We start from the raw sequence: 21,059 nt of genomic DNA on the forward strand, positions 1-21,059 counted from the left end.
GTTTCTGATTATTAGTTTCCATGTTTTTAATAAGTTTTTTATGATAAAATTATTTACTAATAAATCGTTATTATTTTCAGTTTTAATTATTGAATATCGATTTTGCTAATTACTAGCTTTACTTAACAAAATGGAGTTTAAATAATATTTTCATGAAAATACATTTATGAAATATAAATAAATATTTCGATTAAAATTTCGATTTAAATTATGAAATTATATTTTATCAAAATTCGTTATTTATAACATCACTACTTATAAAATTTTATTATTTATAAATATCGCTTTTAGATTATTTATCGTTTTAAAAATAATTCAATAATTTTATATTCTGAAAGAAATCGGACTTGGAGCTCAGGAAGAACGATCCATCAAACGGGAAGTATAAAACCACGGTTGAGGTAACGGCTATTGCTAGTACCCGCAATCCCCTTATAAATATGATTTATTAAATTATGACGTTATGATTGAATTTATTGATTAAATGTTTTGATGTGTTTTATGGATTGTGGAATGAAATATGATTTGATTGAATTGTTTCCTATAATATGATTTGATTGAGTTTTCTCATAAAACGATGTTTATGCAATGCTATGAAAAAATTGATATTTTATGGATCCCATGATCCAAATGATGTTTTTATGATCTAAAAGAGTTATGCTATTTCAACTGAAATACAAGCCAAGGCTTAGTAAAAATGCATAAAACATGATAAATGAAAGTGAAAGACATAGTTTGTCTGGCGGTATATAAACTACTATCTTCCTATCTATCGGTCATGCATGCACCACGGACACATGTCCACTCATGGATTACGAGCCCAGGCTCCCATGGTTTATGAGCCCAGGCTCAGGGCCCAGACCCCATGTTGCGATGATGAGCCCAAGCTCTTATGGGCCCAGGCCCAGTGGAGAATTCCTTCACGGTTCGTACCTGCCGACAACTAGCATGTTAATTAAAAAGTTTTTTTTTATGAATGAATTAATTATGATGTTTTATTAAATGTTTTACTTATTCTATTCTCCCTGTGTTATTAAATAAAATGAATTGAAATGAATTTACGTTGCTAGGGTAGTCGTTACTGAGTCTTCGGCTCACCGTTTTGTTTTCCATTTTAGGTACTGCGGGGAACGATGGAAACGAGTAGTGGCGAGGAATTTCACCTAGTTTATGCGTAATGATGTAATAGTTTAATTAAAGACTTTTAGTAATTTATGTACTTGTATTTTGGGAATATAAATGATTATTATATTAAATTGGAGGTTTTTATGGCTTATGTATGATGTTGCCTTGTAATTTCCAAGAGGGAATTACGACAGGTAATGTCCCGACCAAATTAGGTTAATTCCGCTGCTAATTATGCTTTAATAATTGAATTAGAGGTCGGGGTGTTACAGTTTGGTATTCAGAGCAAAGGTTCTGGACCATAAGTGCTAAACCTTACGGGTTTTGCACGTAATAGAATTCATTAGGCTTTAAGCAAAGAGTTTTAAGGAATAAGTTAAAAAGAATATGTTAAAATCATGTTAAGTAAAATGAAATGAGTGTGAGCGTAGGAACGCACGGGATAAAAGGGATTCATTCTCCTGTTATGTATGTTTTTCTGATTGAATATGTTATGCGAAATATCGATTATCGAACTTACCAACGGTGCTACGGACGAAGCTCACAAAAAAGCGCAACATTCACGATAACGTCGCTCACAATGATGTTTCCTATGATGATTTCTATGACGAGCAATCTATAGTAGACCCCAAGGAGATGATGGAACGATTAAGAACTGCAAGTACGTTGTCAACTGAAGTGGTCAAAGATTCTCGGAAAACGAAAGTCACTAATGCGAACGAAAATGCGTCACTATTTAAGAAGTTTTTACCTCCGAATCCACCAATCTATGATCGCAAGCCGATTCGATGGAATTTGAAGACTAGATAAATCATATGGATCAACTACTCGAGACTTTCGAAATGCTCTAACGAATGGAAGCGGATATCGTGCTAAAACGAAAACTTGTTATCGATGTCGATGAAAAGATCATTTCGTTAAACATTGTCCTAAACCACCCCCAACGAATATCGGAACATTAACCTCGACCAATCATGAACGAAACAACAACAATGCTAAATCCATCACGCTCGTCAACGTACGTAATAGATTACATGATAAAGGACAAAGATGACGCCAACGCTGATATTATTTTGATTTAACTCTCTCTCGCTTTAGAATCGAACTTCCCTTGATTTTATGTTATCGTCACATGTCATGTTATGAGTTTTCTACCCTAGATAGACTAGGCAAAGTTTAAGCTTTATATTTTAGAAGAAGTTAAGTTAAGCACGGTGCGAACTCAAAGATTTTGTGGATATGAATGGTTTTGAGGAATTTTGATGGTTGTGAAATCTTTAAGGATAATATAAACGCTAGGAGTACCAAACGAGAATAAGGTTATGGTTGATCACTAATTAAGTTAAGATTATTCGAATTTTTAAAGTGTTAAAGTTATGAACAAAAGTGATTTTTGGGTTACCTTTCCGATGAATATTTTGATGTTTATAACTACTAAGGTCTATTATCTGGAAGATGATTGAGTAAGGAAGCTAAGAAGTTATACAGAAAAGTTATGAACCCAACATGAGTTATGATAAAAGACCCATCTGAGTTGACACATGAATAAGATCTTGAGGATTTTATCAAAAGAAGTTATCAAGAATTAGTCTGAGTTTGTATTTTTATGAGCGGCGAATCACCAATTCAATTAAGGTCATTCAAGGTTTAAAGCGTTTAAGCTATGATTAAGATTCATTTATGAGTTACTTTCCCGCACCCTTCCTAGTGATTGTTTTGTGGTTCTAAGTACCTGAGTGTATCAAATATGTTAAGGAAGTTAAGCTAGAATTTTAAAAGTTATGCAAAAATATTATGCGCAACCAAATATGATTTATGGTCAAAAGATGAAATTAAATGTACGCATGAAGCTTTGAGGATTATAACAAAAGGAGTTATCAGGAATTAGTCTGCCAGTTAGGTTGATGGTGTTCTTGGTTTACCTTTCCGCATCTTTGATAGGGATTATTTTTGTGTATTCATGAAAAAGGATGCTTGATAATCTCCATAAAGGAAGTTGAACTAGAGAATTACAAAGATGTTATATATGAATTATGGTGGAAACATGAAACCGAGTTGACATAAAACTTTGAGGATCTTACCAATACAAGTTACCGAGAATTAGTCTGTCTATCAGATTGATGGTATCAATGAATGCTGTGAAATTCAAAAGAATTATGAATGATTGAGGAATGCAATGGAGTTGAGAATAGAGGAAATGACATGTCTGTAGGACCAGGTAGTTTGAACTGAATTTTCTAGGAGCTAGATTGTTTCTAACAAAGGTACACCTGATGGCTTAGCCTTATCCGCAAAATACGAGATATACTGACTTAAAATATTAAGGATAAATAACAAAGTCATATGTCTAACGATATATCTCTAGTCACGTGATTGGACTCGAACCCCTGCAACGAACGTGGTCAACGAAATTATTCGACGTAGAAGAAAAGATCGGAGATCGAAATCAAAATGTATCGAATAAGGAAAGACAACGACAAGATTCCTGCAGCAAAGAAGCTCAAGAGCAAAACGAAAACGCAATATATTCAAATAGTCGCCTAAGAATGATATAATCTACGAATCACGATGTTTTATGTAAACTTGTTGTGAATCAACCATGCTCGTGTGTTAGATCAAATGATTATGATATGAATGTTATACTTATGTTGAATGTGAAATTTTCAATTTATGAATTATGTCTTTATGATATGCTTTATGGATTATGTTTATGCTGACATGATAGTATTGGTAATCTAATCGTATACATGGAAGCCGTTTTCGATGGAAGTTCTCCTGAGCTCAGAGTACGAGATTATTATAATAAATGATTTTTACAAATTACTTGACTATTATAATTGTTAGATAAATATTTATTTTCAGAATTACAACTTTGCATTAAAAATTAATATTTTTGGTGGGAAATATTTTCAAACAGGATCTCGCAAAGTAATGAGAGCCTAGTCTATGCTAACAAGTTTGCCCCTTTTATGTTCTTTGCTCCTCGATCCTATTTTATGAAGTAAAGTGGAGATACAAAAGACGATGGCGGAATGTAATTGACCTTAATGACGATTAAGGATCAATATATAATTTTGCCCCTTTTGTATTCTTTATTCTTCGATTCTAGGTCTCGAGTTGAAGCGGAGTCCTCAAAGATGATGGCAGAATGAAGGCTAGACATTGTCCGAATTGAAATTGTGAGATCTTGGTTTTTAAATAAAACATCATACTTTTATTCAAGTATTTCCCATTTTCACAATCATTTTATAAATCTAATTTTCATGTTTCGAGGACGAAACTTTTTCTAAGGGGGTAAGAATGTAATACCCCGAATTTTTAAAACTCGATTAATTATGCTTAATTGTTTTTATTTAGCTAAAATCGTTTTAAATCCTAATTTCGAACTTTATTTTAACTAACGAAATTTTATTTCACTTGGATTTTTAATACCGATTACTCGATTCAACTTTCATATTTAAACAATTTAATATACGAGCTTAACGACCGTTTTAAATCTTAATTATTTTCGGATTTCTAATAATTTCGAAATGTTCTTATTTTATTCGGAAACTAAATTTATTTCTTGTTAACGATATTTATATAAAGAATTATATCGAAACTTAGTTTTAATTAAACCTTTTTATTTTTATCAATTCCTAAAATAAAAACCAATTTTCAGAATTCTTGCCTAACTACGTGAAATGTCCAAAATACCCTTGGGAGTAAGAGTTTTACTTCTCTTCTTTTCTCCTGCTTTTCACGTGAACCAGAGGAAGGAACCAACTTCTTCCTTCCTTCTTCTTTTCCCTCAATCTGATCCATGTTCATTGCAAAGTTCAAATTGAATTCTTCATTTTCTTCCTTTACAAACCCAACCATCAGAAACCAAATTTCTCAACAAAAATCGAAATCAAAAAGCAAACCCAATTTCACTCCCTTTTGGTTCCTGTGAATCGAACCACCACACCAAACACCAGTGCAACCACCGGCTACCACCATTATCACCACCGATTAACAACATCTCAACCACCCCAGCACCACTCGGCCACCCAGAACCACCACTACGCCCCACCGTACTTCCCCCTGCTCTCCTCCTCCTTCGTCGCAACATCCCCTGCCTCTTTCCCCTGACTCTCTCCATTTCTCGGCCCTGCCTGCACCACCACCGTCTCGCACAACCACCTCAAGCCACCCCCATCCTTCCACCAACCAACCCTCGCCTTGTAAACCTCGGCGAGCCGCCTGCCTCCGCCCCGAACCGCCCAAAACTCCCCTGTTTTGGTTCGCCCATCTCGTGCCCTCTCTCTGTCTCCCTCGCCGTCCCGCCGCGACCAATCATCTATCACCACCACCGCCCTTCGGCGCGCGCAGCCGCGACGTTGAGCCACCCAGCCCAGGCCCTTCCTCCTCCTCTTCGGCTCTTCCCTCCTCCTCGTCCATCTCCTCTTCCCTTCCCCTGTTTCGTGCCCCTGCTTCCAGAAACCAAAACCAATTTTTGGTTTTTGGTTTTATTCTTCTTAAAATCCACAAATTAATTGGGCCATACTAGTTTGGGCTTTTGGGTAAGAACCTAACTTATTTTCTGATTTATTAGTTTCCATGTTTTTAATAAGTTTTTTATGATGAAATTATTTACTAATAAATCGTTATTATTTTCAGGTTTAATTATTGAACATCGATTTTGCTAATTACTAGCTTTACTTAACAAAATGGAGTTTAAATAATATTTTCATGAAAATCGATTTATGAAATATAAATAAATATTTCGATTAAAATTTCGATTTAAATTATGAAATTATATTTTATCAAAATTCGTTATTTATAACATCACTACTTATAAAATTTTATTATTTATAAATATCGCTTTTAGATTATTTATCCTTTTAATACTAATTCAATAATTTAATATTCTGAAAGAAATCGGACTTGGAGCTCAGGAAGAACGATCCATCAAACGGGAAGTATAAAACCACGGTTGAGGTAACGGCTATTGCTAGTACCCGCAATCCCCTTATAAATATGATTTATTAAATTATGACGTTATGATTGAATTTATTGATTAAATGTTTTGATGTGTTTTATGGATTGTGGGATGAAATATGATTTGATTGAATTGTTTCCTATAATATGATTTGATTGAGTTTTCTCATAAAACGATGTTTATGCAATGCTATGAAAAAATTGATATTTTATGGATCCCATGATCCAAATGATGTTTATATGATCTAAAAGAGTTATGCTATTTCAACTGAAATACAAGCCAAGGCTTAGTAAAAATGCATAAAACATGATAAATGAAAGTGAAAGACATAGTTTGTCTGGCGGTATATAAACTACTATCTTCCTATCTATCGGTCATGCATGCACCACGGACACCTGTCCACCCATGGATTACGAGCCCAGGCTCCCATGGTTTATGAGCCCAGGCTCAGGGCCCAGGCCCCATGTTACGATGATGAGCCTAGGCTCTTATGGGCCCAGGCCCAGTGGAGAATTCCTTCACGGTTCGTACCTGCCGACAACTAGCATGTTAATTAAAAAGTTTTTTTTTTTTATGAATGAATTAATTATGATGTTTTATTAAATGTTTTACTTATTCTATTCTCCCTGTGTTATTAAATGAAATGAATTGAAATGAATTTACGTTGCTAGGGTAGTCGTTACTGACTCTTCGGCTCACCGTTTTGTTTTCCATTTTAGGTACTGCGGGGAACGATGGAAACGAGTAGTGGCGAGGAATTTCACCTAGTTTATGCGTAATGATGTAATAGTGTAGAACATAAATCTCCACTTGACAACACATCTCCTATAAATAACGAATCTCAATTCCCCTTTTCATTTCACCCGAAACCTGCTATTTATAGAAACCTGCTATTTATGGAAACCTTCTAAAAATAGTAACTGTCGTAATGGGTAGTTGTTAAAAGTGGCAAGTCATAAAAGATAGAAACCTGTCAGAATCAGGTGTTGCACTCCAACATAAATCCTAAATGAGATAGAAATTGTGAGAGAATCCTGTTCCTAATACGATTCGAAATAAGAGTTACGTATTAATTAAAATCCTAACGAGCCTAGAGTTCGTAACGGGCCCAGATGCATTCCATCATAAAATTAATACGCACTAAAAGACTCGATTAAATCTCATACACTTCGGATTCTAAGAGTCCGAATCTGACAAAGAAACGGCCCAAACATCAATTTCAACGCCCAGCCCTGGGCGCTGAAACTGCCTGGATCCTATTTCCAACGCCCAGAGCTGGGCGCCAAAATCTTTGACGCCCAGCCCTGGGCGCTGAAAATACCTGGGACGTGTTCTGTCCTAATTCTTCGTGGATTAGAGTTCTACAATTCTATTTTTCCACGAACTCTTTTCTATAAATAGGGCCCTAAGTTCGACAACAACACACAATTATTATTCTGAGTATTGACTATAAACCCTTAAGACTAAGCCTCACGCTGCAAAACTGATCACGCGTTCTGTCACAATCGATCCATAAATCGAACAGAACGTATCCTGTCCCATAACTTGAGATTCGTTAAATAAAAGGAGAAATAGCAAAGTCAAAGCGGTTAGTTATCTGAGAACCGTGACGCACCTCTCAAGGGTGCGTCGTAATGTGTCCCTTTTCCATGATTTAATTGCTTTCCTCGCCCTTTTATGAACTGTTAAACTAATTAAATCTGATTGTTCTATCACGCCTAATAAAGATAATATGTTGGGAAATTGGATTATCATGCTAGGTCCCTTAAAACAATCTAAATCAGATAATCGCGCTCGATCTAGTACTATATGTTGCATATTGTTAAAATCAACTCAGACTAGTTTAATAGTTAACGCATGTCCCTTCAATTATTTATGCTGAGCTAGTAAGGATATCCTGCCTCTGGAGTTATCGATGAGCGAGTACTCCTCTCGGTAGTTACAGTCCCCCGAACCCTCAATCTCTACCTTGCGGGTGTATGTTGAGAGATCCCCAGACCAGGGATCACAAGGTAACCTACGGCCGTCGTGGTCAAACATAATTGCACTCCCTTTATGTCACGATAACCGGGTTTTGTCAGTTTTTCTCATTGTCGTTAAAAACTGAATGACGACTCCTATATTACTATTCAATTGGGTGTAAACTCACAGGAAATCCAATTACACTTGATTTGACAAAAAGAAACGTCACACCCACGAGGGACAAGGTCACGCATTAGCCTCGTGCTTTTTCGACCCCCTCACAGTGGCGACTCCACTGGGGAAAGTGAAGGAAATACTCGTGCTCGTAGGTAATCAAAATAGCCGAAGGGTGAAACGATCCTACCCCGCGTTTATTTCCCCATCAAGTTGGGACGACCTGAAAATCAGCATATTAATGTGAACGGACAGAACCGCATAACGAATCTTGGCTCCCATGGATGTTTCGTCTCGGGAGTTGGGACTAAGGATACCCATCGCCAACCGGGGGGTGCATACGCTTCGAATGTTGTCCACTCGGCACTTTCGCTAGTAGTACACCCGTCCCAAACCCAATCGCTCGCCCATTAGGTCCCTCTCATTGGTGCATGCCCCCTTGGCTTGCATCGTGATAGGCCTCTTGGGCGAAATTCGTCTGTTGAAGGCACTACCTCGACCGGGGCATGTGTTGGATCTGCGATAGAAGCGGTACCAAGCCAGGTGAGAATACTACCTATAGAAGCCTATCATAAACTACATGACATATTATTATTGCCTCATGATGTAATGTTAGTTATGTGTAGCGAAATATGTGATTGTGTGTGACAAACAACGTTAGAAAACCAACGACCTTAAAAAATTGCCCAAACATTTATAAACCAATTGGCCAAAGAGTTATACCAAGATACGTGTTCCGCAAGCCTGAACGATCGCCACAAAAATAAGCGACGCTCGGGATGGCCTGTAACGAATCCCACAAACGCTGCACAACGCGTAAGGACGTTATTAGGCAAGCACGCTAAATCAAAGTCGCATTAACAAAAAATAGACGTGAACAGAAAACGAGAACCAACCAGGGATGCATTTTCAACGCCCCTTGCTGGGCGCCAAAATTTCTCACGCCCGCTGCTGGGCGCTGAAGTTGCTGCCTGGCCTTTTGGTCAGGCACATCAGCCTCGGTGCCCGCGCATAAAAAAATATACGTAGCAAAAAAAAACTTTTCGTGAAAAAAAAATTGCTACGAGGGCGTATGAAAAAGTACTCGATTCCAAAAGCGACTTATAAAAAAAAATATAACTCTTTGTGTCGTTGATAGGCCTCCTACGACGGCAATGTTCGGCTCCAAAACTGAGCACGCTAATTGAAATAACCTTGAATGTCACATGGGCAAAGTATTCAAAAAATAATGTTCAAATGAAGTTTTCAAGAAATGTAATGTTCGAATAAAAAAAATAAATCCGAGTCTAGACTAGGCTATGCCAAAGTACAATCTAACTCCTTAGTCTTAGTTGTCTTATCCATAGAATCGGTCCTAATTCTTGGTGTCGTTCTGCAAGTTAAAAGGTTAAACCATATTGAGTCTCCCTTCCTAACATTTAAATCAATAAGCACCCATATGTAATTGTCATCCCTTGCTAAGAATCTACGGCCTCAATACTCTCTCTCACCAATAAAAAGAATATATTATAGTATTTGCAAAATGGAAACAGTCACATTCTGAAAATCATTCCCCCATAGTCGCACAACCCCCAAAGTGAACCTAAGGTGTCAATACCATTGGCAAAAAATTAATGGCCTCAAGGCTTATGATCACATTGGGTCACGACTATCATAGTCCTCTCGAGCCACTCGCCCCTTGAAGTATTTCTAAATACGGACTAAAAGATTTTCCATGAATGCAACATGACAAATCATGAAAATACCCAAATCGGCATGCCATAAGGCTACCATTGGGGTAAAGCAGTACACACTAAGAGAGAAGCTGCACTAATGATTCTAGTCTTGCAAAAATAAAAATTCGATCTCCCCAATTAACTACCTTGCCAACATTAAGCAAAATGGCGCATGACAAATGAACACCCAAGGGTTAAAATCTAAAGTGTCAACCAACGAAAGTTAAGGTCCGATTAGCCTAAATCTGAGAGTCGCTTGGTCAAGTATTATAGGCTTACGCCACGTCATTATTTTGAGTCTAGGCCACCTCCTTGTATTCATACACGGGTTATAATCAGAAAGATTAATGAAAGTTTGAGTCTAAATCACAACTTCCAATTAAATCCCAGAAACTGGAGTCTGAAAAGAAACAAAAAAATTTATTTTCGATGTAATTCTTTCGTTAAATTTCAATAAAGTAAAAATAACATTTTGAATCTACGCTATTTGCACATTTTAAGAAATGACTAAATACGCTTGCAAAGTAAGACAATTAAAAGGTTCACCCTAGGCCTATTAAAGCTAAAGGTCCACCCTAGGCCTACTAAAGTTAAAGGTCCACTATAGGCCTACCAAACGAGGGTCACTCAGTCTCGCCTCGTGACTCAAAGACCACAACCATCTACCTTTTAGCCCAAATAAAAAATTTTGAAGCATTTATGTTGGGGAGAAATCCCAAGCAAAAATAAAAGGGAGAGCGAAAAGAACGAGCCATGAAATACTTAGCCCGTACCTCCCAAAGTGCGAAATTTACCCAAGTAAACGAAGGAAAAGAATTGAGTCAACCAATCCAAATCATAAAATTCTACGATGTCTACCCTTTCCAATCCTTATGTTCTTAGACGCCTTCGCTCTGGGGCCCCTGTTCAGCTCATTTAACCCATCCATGTTCTCATTGCCGTAACCCAAGAAACCATTACCTCGACTCTTGTTCTTGGACTTGTTAACTGCAAACCGTACGACCATTGACACGTGCGTCATACCCATTATTTCCAAAACCTGCTCTTACACCACCATTAGCGTAATGACCATATAACTTGTTTGGATACATCCTGTTGATATACCCTTGAGCCGTCCCCATGCTACTCATTGGCCTTGGTTGATGTAAACTCCTGACACTAGCACGAGGCTGCAAATCGTGAGTCCTAGCAGATGTAATCCTCATGCTTGACTAATACCTATACAAATTATCCTATCTCATTCAACCCATCTTTCAAGCTGTCTTGAGTCACGAATAAAAAAAGAAGACCAATGAAAAGTACAAAAATAATAAAAAAGCAAACTTTGCAAAGCGCCTTTAAAAGATCGTCTAAAGAGAAAAAGAAGCATTTAGCGCACCAAAAAAGATCCGCCCAGAAATCATTTTCAGCGCCTACAGCTGGGCGCCGAAATCTTTAACGCCCCAGCCTGGGCGCTGAATCTCTTTGCTTGCCAAAATTTGTCCAGAATTGCTCGTCATTTTATCCGCACATGCACGGAAAAATAACGAACACTTGGAGGGGTACAACACGTATTCAGATATACGTACCACCAAAAAATACATGTACTCAAAAAAAATAAAAAATAAATTTATGGCTTACGGCAAGGCAGCAGATTAAAATAATAATAAACTTCACTTATTCTACCGTTTCAAATAATATGTTTCCACCTCAGAACGTACTTGTTTAAAATCGGCATTCTAAGAAACCATTTTCTGGCTAAGAACTACGCAAGACCTGATTCCAAATTAAATCTATTTAAGGCGGATACGTAGGCAATCCATGATTCGGTCCAACCAATTTGCAAAAATATTAAAGCCTATAGAAAACACATGAATAAAAAATAGAAGTCCCTTATTGAAATTTAATTACTTGCAATCCAAGTCGAAAGAAAAATTGAAAGCACGAAGAAGAATCCAAGTCATCAAGATGCCAAAATGAGCACACATCGAAAAATAATAAGGGCACGTACCCTTGCCAGAAGGAGCACTCACACTCCTAGGCACTTAGCCAAGACTCAAAAGATCGCTTTGCCTCAATTGAATGGGGGATAGCGCAAGCGTCCATGACCTCTAAAGTACTCGACTTGACCCTCCCTAAAGCGAACTAACTCACTTAAACACCTTCTTTCACCACTAGACACTGTCATAATCGCCAACAAGTAGTAAAGGCAGTAAAGAGGATTGTTCTACGGCATCGCCCCATCGTTCCTTCGAACTTAGGGCACCCGTTCATGGCAATTCAAATGCTTGCTAACCCCCTTTGAAAAAAAAAATCAGACATTGTCAATACGACTTGGCACTTAACCAAGGCTCACCCTACTCAGACATATGACACGGGCATCTAAAATCGAAATCTGAAAGCATCATTAATGGGAAGACATAACAGCAACTAGGGGCTAAAAATTGAAATGACAGAGCTAGGGAAAGAACTAAGTATACCTTGACCTTTTGTGCAGACATACACCAAGTAAATCTAAGTCAATTTGAAAACGGTTTATATTCCCGCAATTCTGGAAAAGATGGCCCTAAAAGCCTAAAGTATATGCCAAACGGGCACAAGTAATATCTTGACGCCTGCACCTTGGCTTCCAGCAAATCCTTAGACAACATTCCAAAAATCGTAACAATATTTTGATTCACTCATGTAATCCTGTACGAACCCTTCTATAAGTCAACTTACTTAGGACACCTCAGATTGTTCACAGTAGGACTCGGATTTCAAATAATTTTCAAAGACTTCTTCGAACATAATAAAGTGTCGTTGGTTTAAGGTAAGTATGCGTTTATCTCAATATTGCAAGTGAGTCAAAAAGATTTCTAAATATGATTATGGGTAAAGAAAGGCACCTAGCTTTTGGTCAAGGCACACTTCAACATGTGACTACCTTGACCATAGGCAATGTCGCACAATACGACATTTACAAGAGAAGTAGGAGATCACTACTCGAACGTACCTCGCACTAAACGAGTCTGGTTCAAACTATTCATGATCCATGTCACCATGAATACATAAAGACGTATGCAAAGCATTATAGCACCAAGCCCATCCCGTAGCTACAGTTGGAGGCTTATGAAAAACACTCTAAAAATGCTCGAAATGACGATTTTATCGCAAATTCTCGACGCTAATGCTATACACACGTCATAGGGGCAAAATCCTAAAGTCAATCGTGTAAAACGAACCTTAGAATGGCCACAACCCCTCCCAAATTCTAAGCGCTACTTAGAATATACAAAGTCACCCCACTAACAAGGGTAACTGAAAATCGCGAGTCACCAAAACTTCGACCGAACTACTGCACATAACGCTCGCCCTATAAGCGCCCGTTACACAGTCCACGTCGTTCCAAAGCAAAAACGAAAGTGCTGCCTGGGGCGCTTTTTCAACGCCCAGGACCAGGCGCCAGAGATTCCGACGCCCAGCTCTGGGCGCTGAAAATCAACTCCGGGCAAAGGCTATCGAGGATAAAAACAAGAAAGAAACATCTATGAATCCTCGCATCGAACGAGGTAATAAGTCGTAGGTGCTACACTTGTTCGAGCACCTGAACGAGGCATGATGAAGTACTCCAAAGCAAAAAATAATAATGATATCCCAACGCCTGGAGGAATGTTCTAAGACACGCCGTTAGGCCACACAAGCCTACGTCGCACCATAAGTTCAACCGTCCCACGGTACAAGTCTAAAAAAGAGTAAGGCATATTGCACTAACGCAGGCACGAGCAAGAGCACGTGTAAAAGTGGCAAAGACTACTTATCGCCCGAATTCAAAATACAAGCCACACGACTTCTACATTAAGGATTAGAGGTAGCAAAATATTACCTACCACGAAAGGGATAGCTCGCACCTACACGAGCGGAACCCCAAGGCATCCTTCTCGAAAGAACCTACAAAAATCGTACGCCAAAAGGAAGCATCCCAACATGCATACTTGGGGGCTCCAAGATACGAAACAACCATGCATAGCAAAATAAAAAATCTCGAAGCAAATGTTTGAACAATCAAAAGGGCACGATGTTTGAGCCCACTTCATGAGTGGGCCTGAACCTTCTAAGCAAACTATTCAAAATCAGTCATTGCTCAAAAAAAAATGATTCAAGCAAACTGATTGATGGACCGCACACAACGACCATTCTATGAACGCTCGTTCGCACATACATATCATCATTCTAAGTATCGAACATTCACGAACGTGTTCAAAAGGAAAAATATACTACAACAAGAGCAGTCAAAGTCTTACGCCTCAAAGTATGTTCCTCGGCCCATATAGACTCATCCAACTATCGCAATAACTGTACGCCTTAAGAGCAACAGTTCCTTAAAATAATCGCCCCAAAGCGACAAGCACCGTAGTCCACCAATCGGCTACGGCTTCTCAAGAAAATCATCACGTTCTAAAAATAAAGAAAAAACAAAAGAGAAGAGAATACATAGAACTTCCAAGTGAAATAAACGAATGAACAAGAGGCCAACTGTGTCATCAAAAGACCAGCCCAAACAACACTTTCAACGCCCCACCTGGGCGTGAATTATTTCAACGCCCAGGCCTGGGCGCCGAAAATAAACCCAGACCCAAAAAGGCCCCTGACTTCTATAGGGCCCTGCCGTATTCATTCGACTTGAAAATTACCGATTTCTTTACTAAAAGTCGCACCTCACGGCTTTGTCAAGAGTAGCACACCACTACAAAGATCACTCGCACTTACGAGCACGATCTCAAACACGATCAAGGACATTACAAAATGCGTATCCCCAAGGAACCTCTTTGACAAGAAATGACCGCCAAGCACGAGTGCTTTGGGGCTCGAAAGAAAATACGTATTTCAAAAGAGTGTATGCAAAGTTAAAACAATATTCCCAGACTACGTTGTACGAAGTCTCGTGTTTGGATAATCTCAAAAGATAAAACCGGATTACGACCTCGAGACAAAGGTCGCCGTTGATACTTATACATAGTCCTCTAATCAAGGACCCAGGTAGTGGCAAAAATTGAGCCGTAAAGACTAGTCAAAACCACAAAAGAAGACGGTCACAAGACAAAGGTCCGTCTAAACCCGTTGTCAACCCACATTCAGGTTACAACTAAATCCGAGCATCCCTCGAAAGAATTCGCTCTTACAAGAATGAATAAAAGAAATTCTCAAAAGAAATCACGATAGGGACTTGTCCATCTCAATCGGGCAAGATCGCGCCACGAACCACGCGAGTTCCAAATCAAGAAGAAACGAATTCAGGGACGTCCACCCTCAACGGACAGGGTTCGCCCACCTTCAGCGGGAGGGGTCTGCGTCACTAGCCGCGCAGGTCCTCAGTTTTCGAAAAATAAAATCTTCAAATTCAAAATAGGCTCGCCATCTTCAGTCGGCGGGGTCTACGTCACAAACCACGTAGGTCCTTATTTTCAAAAAAGCACAAACAAATTTCAAAATAGATTCGTCCACTTCAATCGGACGGGGTGTCCACCCTTAGCGGACAGGTTCGCCATCTTCAGCCGGCGGGGTCTACGTCACAAACCGCGTAGGTCCTTATTTTCAAAACATCAAAACAGATTCGTCCACTTCTATCGGACGGAGCGTCCAGCCTCAACGGACAGGCTCGCCCACCTTCTGCGGGCGGGGTCTGCGTCACTAACCGCGCAGGTCCTTAGTCACTGCAGCGATAACTTTTTCTGGTTTTCCCTTTTCCAAAAAATAAAAGGATTGGTTTTTTCGTTTTTTCAAAAAAGAACGATGTGCTGGATTTTCCTTCGTTTTACGTCCCATAAAAACAAGGGGGTTTTCTCGTTTAGCTAGCCCTGAAAATGAGAATCTTTAAAAACATTTTTACCTCGTGATTGGGCTTGGCCAGGCCCAATTACACTTTATATCTTTGATTTCGAAAACATCTGTAGCTACTCCCAATGACAAAGTGAGGGAGTTTCAACGCCTCTTTAGATACTTCCAATGACAAAGTGACGGAGTTTCTATACTATCCGTTGACAAATCCCAATGACACGTAAGGGATATTTCGACACTTCAAGTGATGACCCTTAAGTCAAATGTCATCACTCGGGGGCTCGTGAGACCCTCGCAAAAGCAGGTCACCATGACTTGTGTGGCGCACTTCGTCTAATACTTTGACCATCGTCTTACTCCAAGACTCAGTCAAAGTGGGGGCTAACTGTAGACACCTACTTTTGTCCCCATTCCCGAAAGGGAAGGTTCGATGATGAGAACATAAATCTCCACTTGACAACGCATCTCCTATAAAATAACGAATCTCAATTCCCCTTTTTATTTCACCCGAAACCTGCTATTTATAGAAACCTGCTATTTATGGAAACCTGCTAAAAATAGTAACTGCCGTAATGGGTAGTTGTTAAAAGTGGCAAGTCATAAAAGATAGAAACCTGTCAGAATTAGGTGTTGCACTCCAACATAAATCCTAAATGAGATAGAAATTGCGAGAGAATCCTGTTCCTAATACGATTCGAAATAAGAGTTACGTATTAACTAAAATCCTAACGAGCCTAGAGTTCGTAACGGGCCCAGATGCATTCCATCATAAAATTAATACGCACTTAAAGACTCGATTAAATCTCATACACTCCGGATTCTAAGAGTCCGAATCTGACAAAGAAACGGCCCAAACATTAATTTCAACGCCCAGCCCTGGGCGCTGAAACTGTCTGGATCCTATTTCCAACGCCCAGAGCTGGGCGCCGAAATCTTTGACGCCCAGCCCTGGGCGCTGAAAATACCTGGGACGTGTTATTTGCTAATTCTTGGTGGATTAGAGTTCTACAATTATATCTTTCCACGAACTCTTTTCTATAAATAGGGCCCTAAGTTCGACAACAACACACAATTATTATTCTAAGTATTGACTCTAAACCCCTAAGCCTAAGCCTCACGCTGCAAAACTGATCACGCGTTCTGTCGCAATCGATCCATAAATCGAACAGAACGTATCCTGTCCCATAACTTGAGATTCGTTAAATAAAAGGAGAAATAGCAAAGTCAAAGCGGTTAGTTTTCTGAGAACCGTGACGCACCTCTCAAGGGTGCGTCGTAATGTGTCCCTTTTCCATGATTTAATTGTTTTCCTCGCCCTTTTATGAACTGTTAAACTAATTAAATCTGATTGTTCTATCACGCCTAATAAAGATAATATGTTGGGAAATTGGATTATCATGCTAGGTCCCTTAAAACAATCTAAATCAGATAATCGCGCTCGATCTAGTACTATATGTTGCATATTGTTAAAATCAACTCAGATTAGTTTAATAGTTAACGCATGTCCCTTCAATTATTTATGCTGAGCTAGTAAGGATATCCTGCCTCTGGAGTTATCGATGAGCGAGTACTCCTCTCAGTAGTTACAGTCCCCCAAACCCTCAATCTCTACCTTGCGGGTGTATGTTGAGAGATCCCCACACCAGGGATCCCAAGGGAACCTACGGCCGTCGTGGTCAAACATAATTGCACTCCCTTTATGTCACGATAACCGGGTTTTGTCAGTTTTTCTCATTGTCGTTAAAAACTGAATGGCGACTCCTATATTACTAGGCAATTGGGTGTAAACTCATAGGAAATCCAATTACACTTGATTTAACAAAAAGAAACGTCACACCCACGAGGGTCAAGGTCACGCAGTAGCCTCGTGCTTTTTCGACCCCCTCACAAATAGTTTAATTAAAGACTTTTAGTAATTTATGTACTTGTATTTTGGGAATATAAATGATTATTATATTAAATTGGAGGTTTTTATGGCTTATGTATGATGTTGCCTTGTAATTTCCAAGAGGGAATTGCGGCAGGTAATGTCCCGACCAAATTAGGTTAATTTCGCTGCTAATTATGCTTTAATAATTGAATTAGAGGTCGGGGTGTTACAGTAAAAGTGCAAAATACAAAAAATAAAAGCGTACCTCTTAAAATGAATGTTATCATGAATAGGGAGGAAAGGGAGAGAGAGGAAAAGAGAAAACTAGAAACTCTCTATTATTTCTTATTAAAAAGGCATAATATATACACATACATATATCATATAGGGGTAAGGGTATAATGGACATCCACCCTAATATATATTTTATAACACTCCCCCTTGGATGTCCATTATCCAAAACAATACAATGTTCTATAATGCGCATGAAATGCGGCCTCATTAAAAACCTTACTAGGAAAACTCAATGGGAAAAACCATGGTTAAGGGAAAAAAAAGTGCAGCGCGCATTTACTCCCCCTAATGACAACATCACTGGGATCTTTGTGACGACGAAATCCAATAAGGTGAATCAACTTTTTAAATGTAGAAGTAGGAAGCGCCTTAGTAAACAAATCTGCCAAATTTTCACTTGAACGAATCTGCAAGACATTTATATCGCCATTCTTAAGAAGTTCATGAGTGAAAAAGAATTTTGGTGAGATGTGCTTTGTTCTATCACCTTTGATGTATCCTTCCTTGAGCTGTACAATACATGTTGCATTATCTTCATATATATAGAACTGTTGGTGCCTCTTTACCGGAGGATAAACCACAATCTTTTCTTATATGTTGAATCACATACCGTAGCCATACACATTCACGACTAGCCTTATGGATTACTAAAATTTGCTTCATAGAATGCCAAGATATGACAGTACCTCCACATGTGAATAGATATCCAGTTTGTGATCGACCATTATGAGGATCAGATAAATACCCTGCATCTGCAAAACCAACTAAACCTTCTTTGGATAAATTAAGAAAGAACAAACTCATATCATTCGTACCTTGTAGATAACGAAGTACATGTTTAATCCCATTCCAATGCCTTCGGGTCTGGCATGAGCTAAACCTTGCTAGCAAATTCACAATATGTCGATGTTTGGTATGCATATTGTTATTTTGATCGACTTTGTATACTTTTGTCTCATTGTGTACCATTTACCAATTACAACTTGGTATGCATATGTTGAACCTTGCAAAACTTGTTTGGTATACAATTTCCATGTCCTAATTTGTATTACCGTGGTTTTGTATAATGAATTATGTCGAACCTTGCAAAACTTGAGATTGTGCCCCTTGATATTACTGGAAAAAACCATTTATCATGGGTGTTAGATTATGAAATACACCTAGATGAAAAAGGGCTTGGTGACACAATAAAAGAAGGAAATAAAGCAACATGTCAAGATAAAGCTAAAGCTATGATATTTCTTCGCCATCACCTCCACGAAGGGCTTAAAACTGAGTATTTGACAGTTAAAAACCCACAAATCCTTTGGAGCAATCTAAAGGAAAGGTATGACCAACAGAAAACCGTGATATTGCCAAAAGCTCGTCATGATTGGTTGCATTTAAGATTACATGATTTTAAATCCGTAAGTGAATATAACTCAGCCATGTTTAAAATTAATTTTCAACTGAAATTGTGTGGCGAGAAAATTACTGATGCAGATATGTTAGAAAAAACATACTCCACTTTTCATGCAAACAATGTTGTCCTGCAGACACAAGATCGAGAAAAAGGTTTTAAGAAATATTCTGAATTGATATCTTGTCTTCTTGTGACTGAACAAAATATTGAGTTGTTGATGAAAAATCATGAAGAACGCCCTACTGGCTCAACTCCATTCCTTGAAGCGAATGTGACACCCCATAATGGGAAAGAATTACAGAAAAAAGACCATGCCAGCAGCAATGGTCAGGTCGTGGTCAATGGCGAGGCCGTGGTCGTGGATGTGGTTTTGGTGGATATAGTAGAGGCCCTGAAGGTTATTACAAGAACTCACATTCCCACCAGAAGTGGGATCGCAAAGATGGTAAAAGTGAGAAAGGTAAAAGTGACATTGTGACTAGTGTGTGCTATCGTTGTGGAGGAAAAGGTCATTGGTCACATGTTTGTCGCACACCAAAACATCTTGTAGATCTTTATCAACAATCATTGAACAGGAAAGGAAAGAATATTGAGACAATCTTGTGTTTGAAGATGGCGAAGGTGATTTTGATTCTGGTGATACAACTCACTTAGAAGTTGCAGATTTCTTTACTTACCCTAAAGGGAATAATTAAGTTTTTAATATATTATGTTGGATTTGATATAAAATTAATTGTAGTAGTTTAACTATATATGACATTATCTGTTTATGTTGTGAACTTTGTGTTTGTACTATAACTTTGTGTTTTGTATGATTTATAAGATATTGTATTATTTTGGGTGTTTTTATGAATTTTGGTGTTTTATAATGTTTATTTTGGACAAATTTAATTTTTTTGACACAAATTTTTATTTCCTTGAAGAATATGAATACCTCTCAAGTTCAGTGGGAAATAAATGATGAAGAATTATGTCTTGTAGACAGTGCAACTACTCATACTATACTTAAGAATAAGAAATATTTTTCTCAATTAATGATGATAAAGACTAGTGTGAGTACTATATCAGGTAGTACAAATATTATAGAAGGCTCCGGAAGAGAAAATATATTGTTGCCTATGGGAACTAAATTTGACATCATTGATGCATTATATTCTCCCAATCCTCAAGGAAATTTTTTGAGTTTTAAAAATATTGAATGAACGCTACAATAGAAAGAATATTGAGACAATTAGTGAAGAAATTGACGAATTCCTTCAAATCACGGGCATAACCAATGGCACAAAGACTGTCTTGGAGAGATTACCTACCTTCTCCACTGGTTTGTACTACACAAAAATTAATTCGATTGAAACACATGTTATTGTAAACCAGAAGTTTACTAATAGCTTCATAGTTTGGCATGACCGGTTAGGCTATCCCGGTTCAATAATGATGCGAAAAATCATTGAAATTCTTATGGGCATTTACTAAAGAGCCAAGGAATTCTTTATAATAACTTTTCATGTGTTGCTTGCTCACAAGGAAAGTTAATAATTCAGCCATCACCAGCTAAGATAAATTTTGAATCAATCTATTTTCTAGAACGTATACAAGGGGATATTTGTGGGCCAATACATCCCCACGTGGACCATTTAGATACTTTATGGTTTTAATCGATGCATCGACTAGATGGTCACATGTATGTTTGTTATCATCTCGCAACCTGACGTTTAAGTCTATTGATTAAATTAAATTGATTAAATTACGAGCACATTA

At 38.3% G+C, this 21,059-nt stretch overlaps 1 protein-coding gene across 1 annotated transcript; it reads left to right on the plus strand.

The window, feature by feature from the left end:
• Window positions 1–18,972: 18,972 nt before the first annotated feature.
• On the plus strand, window positions 18,973–19,779 carry LOC130471413 (uncharacterized). The gene has a single exon (XM_056841520.1). It carries the CDS (start codon window positions 18,973–18,975, stop codon window positions 19,777–19,779), a length of 807 nt encoding a protein of 268 aa, XP_056697498.1.
• Window positions 19,780–21,059: the final 1,280 nt, after the last annotated feature.

This window comes from Spinacia oleracea, chromosome 4 (assembly GCF_020520425.1).
Source record: "Spinacia oleracea cultivar Varoflay chromosome 4, BTI_SOV_V1, whole genome shotgun sequence".
NCBI lineage: Eukaryota > Viridiplantae > Streptophyta > Magnoliopsida > Caryophyllales > Amaranthaceae > Spinacia > Spinacia oleracea.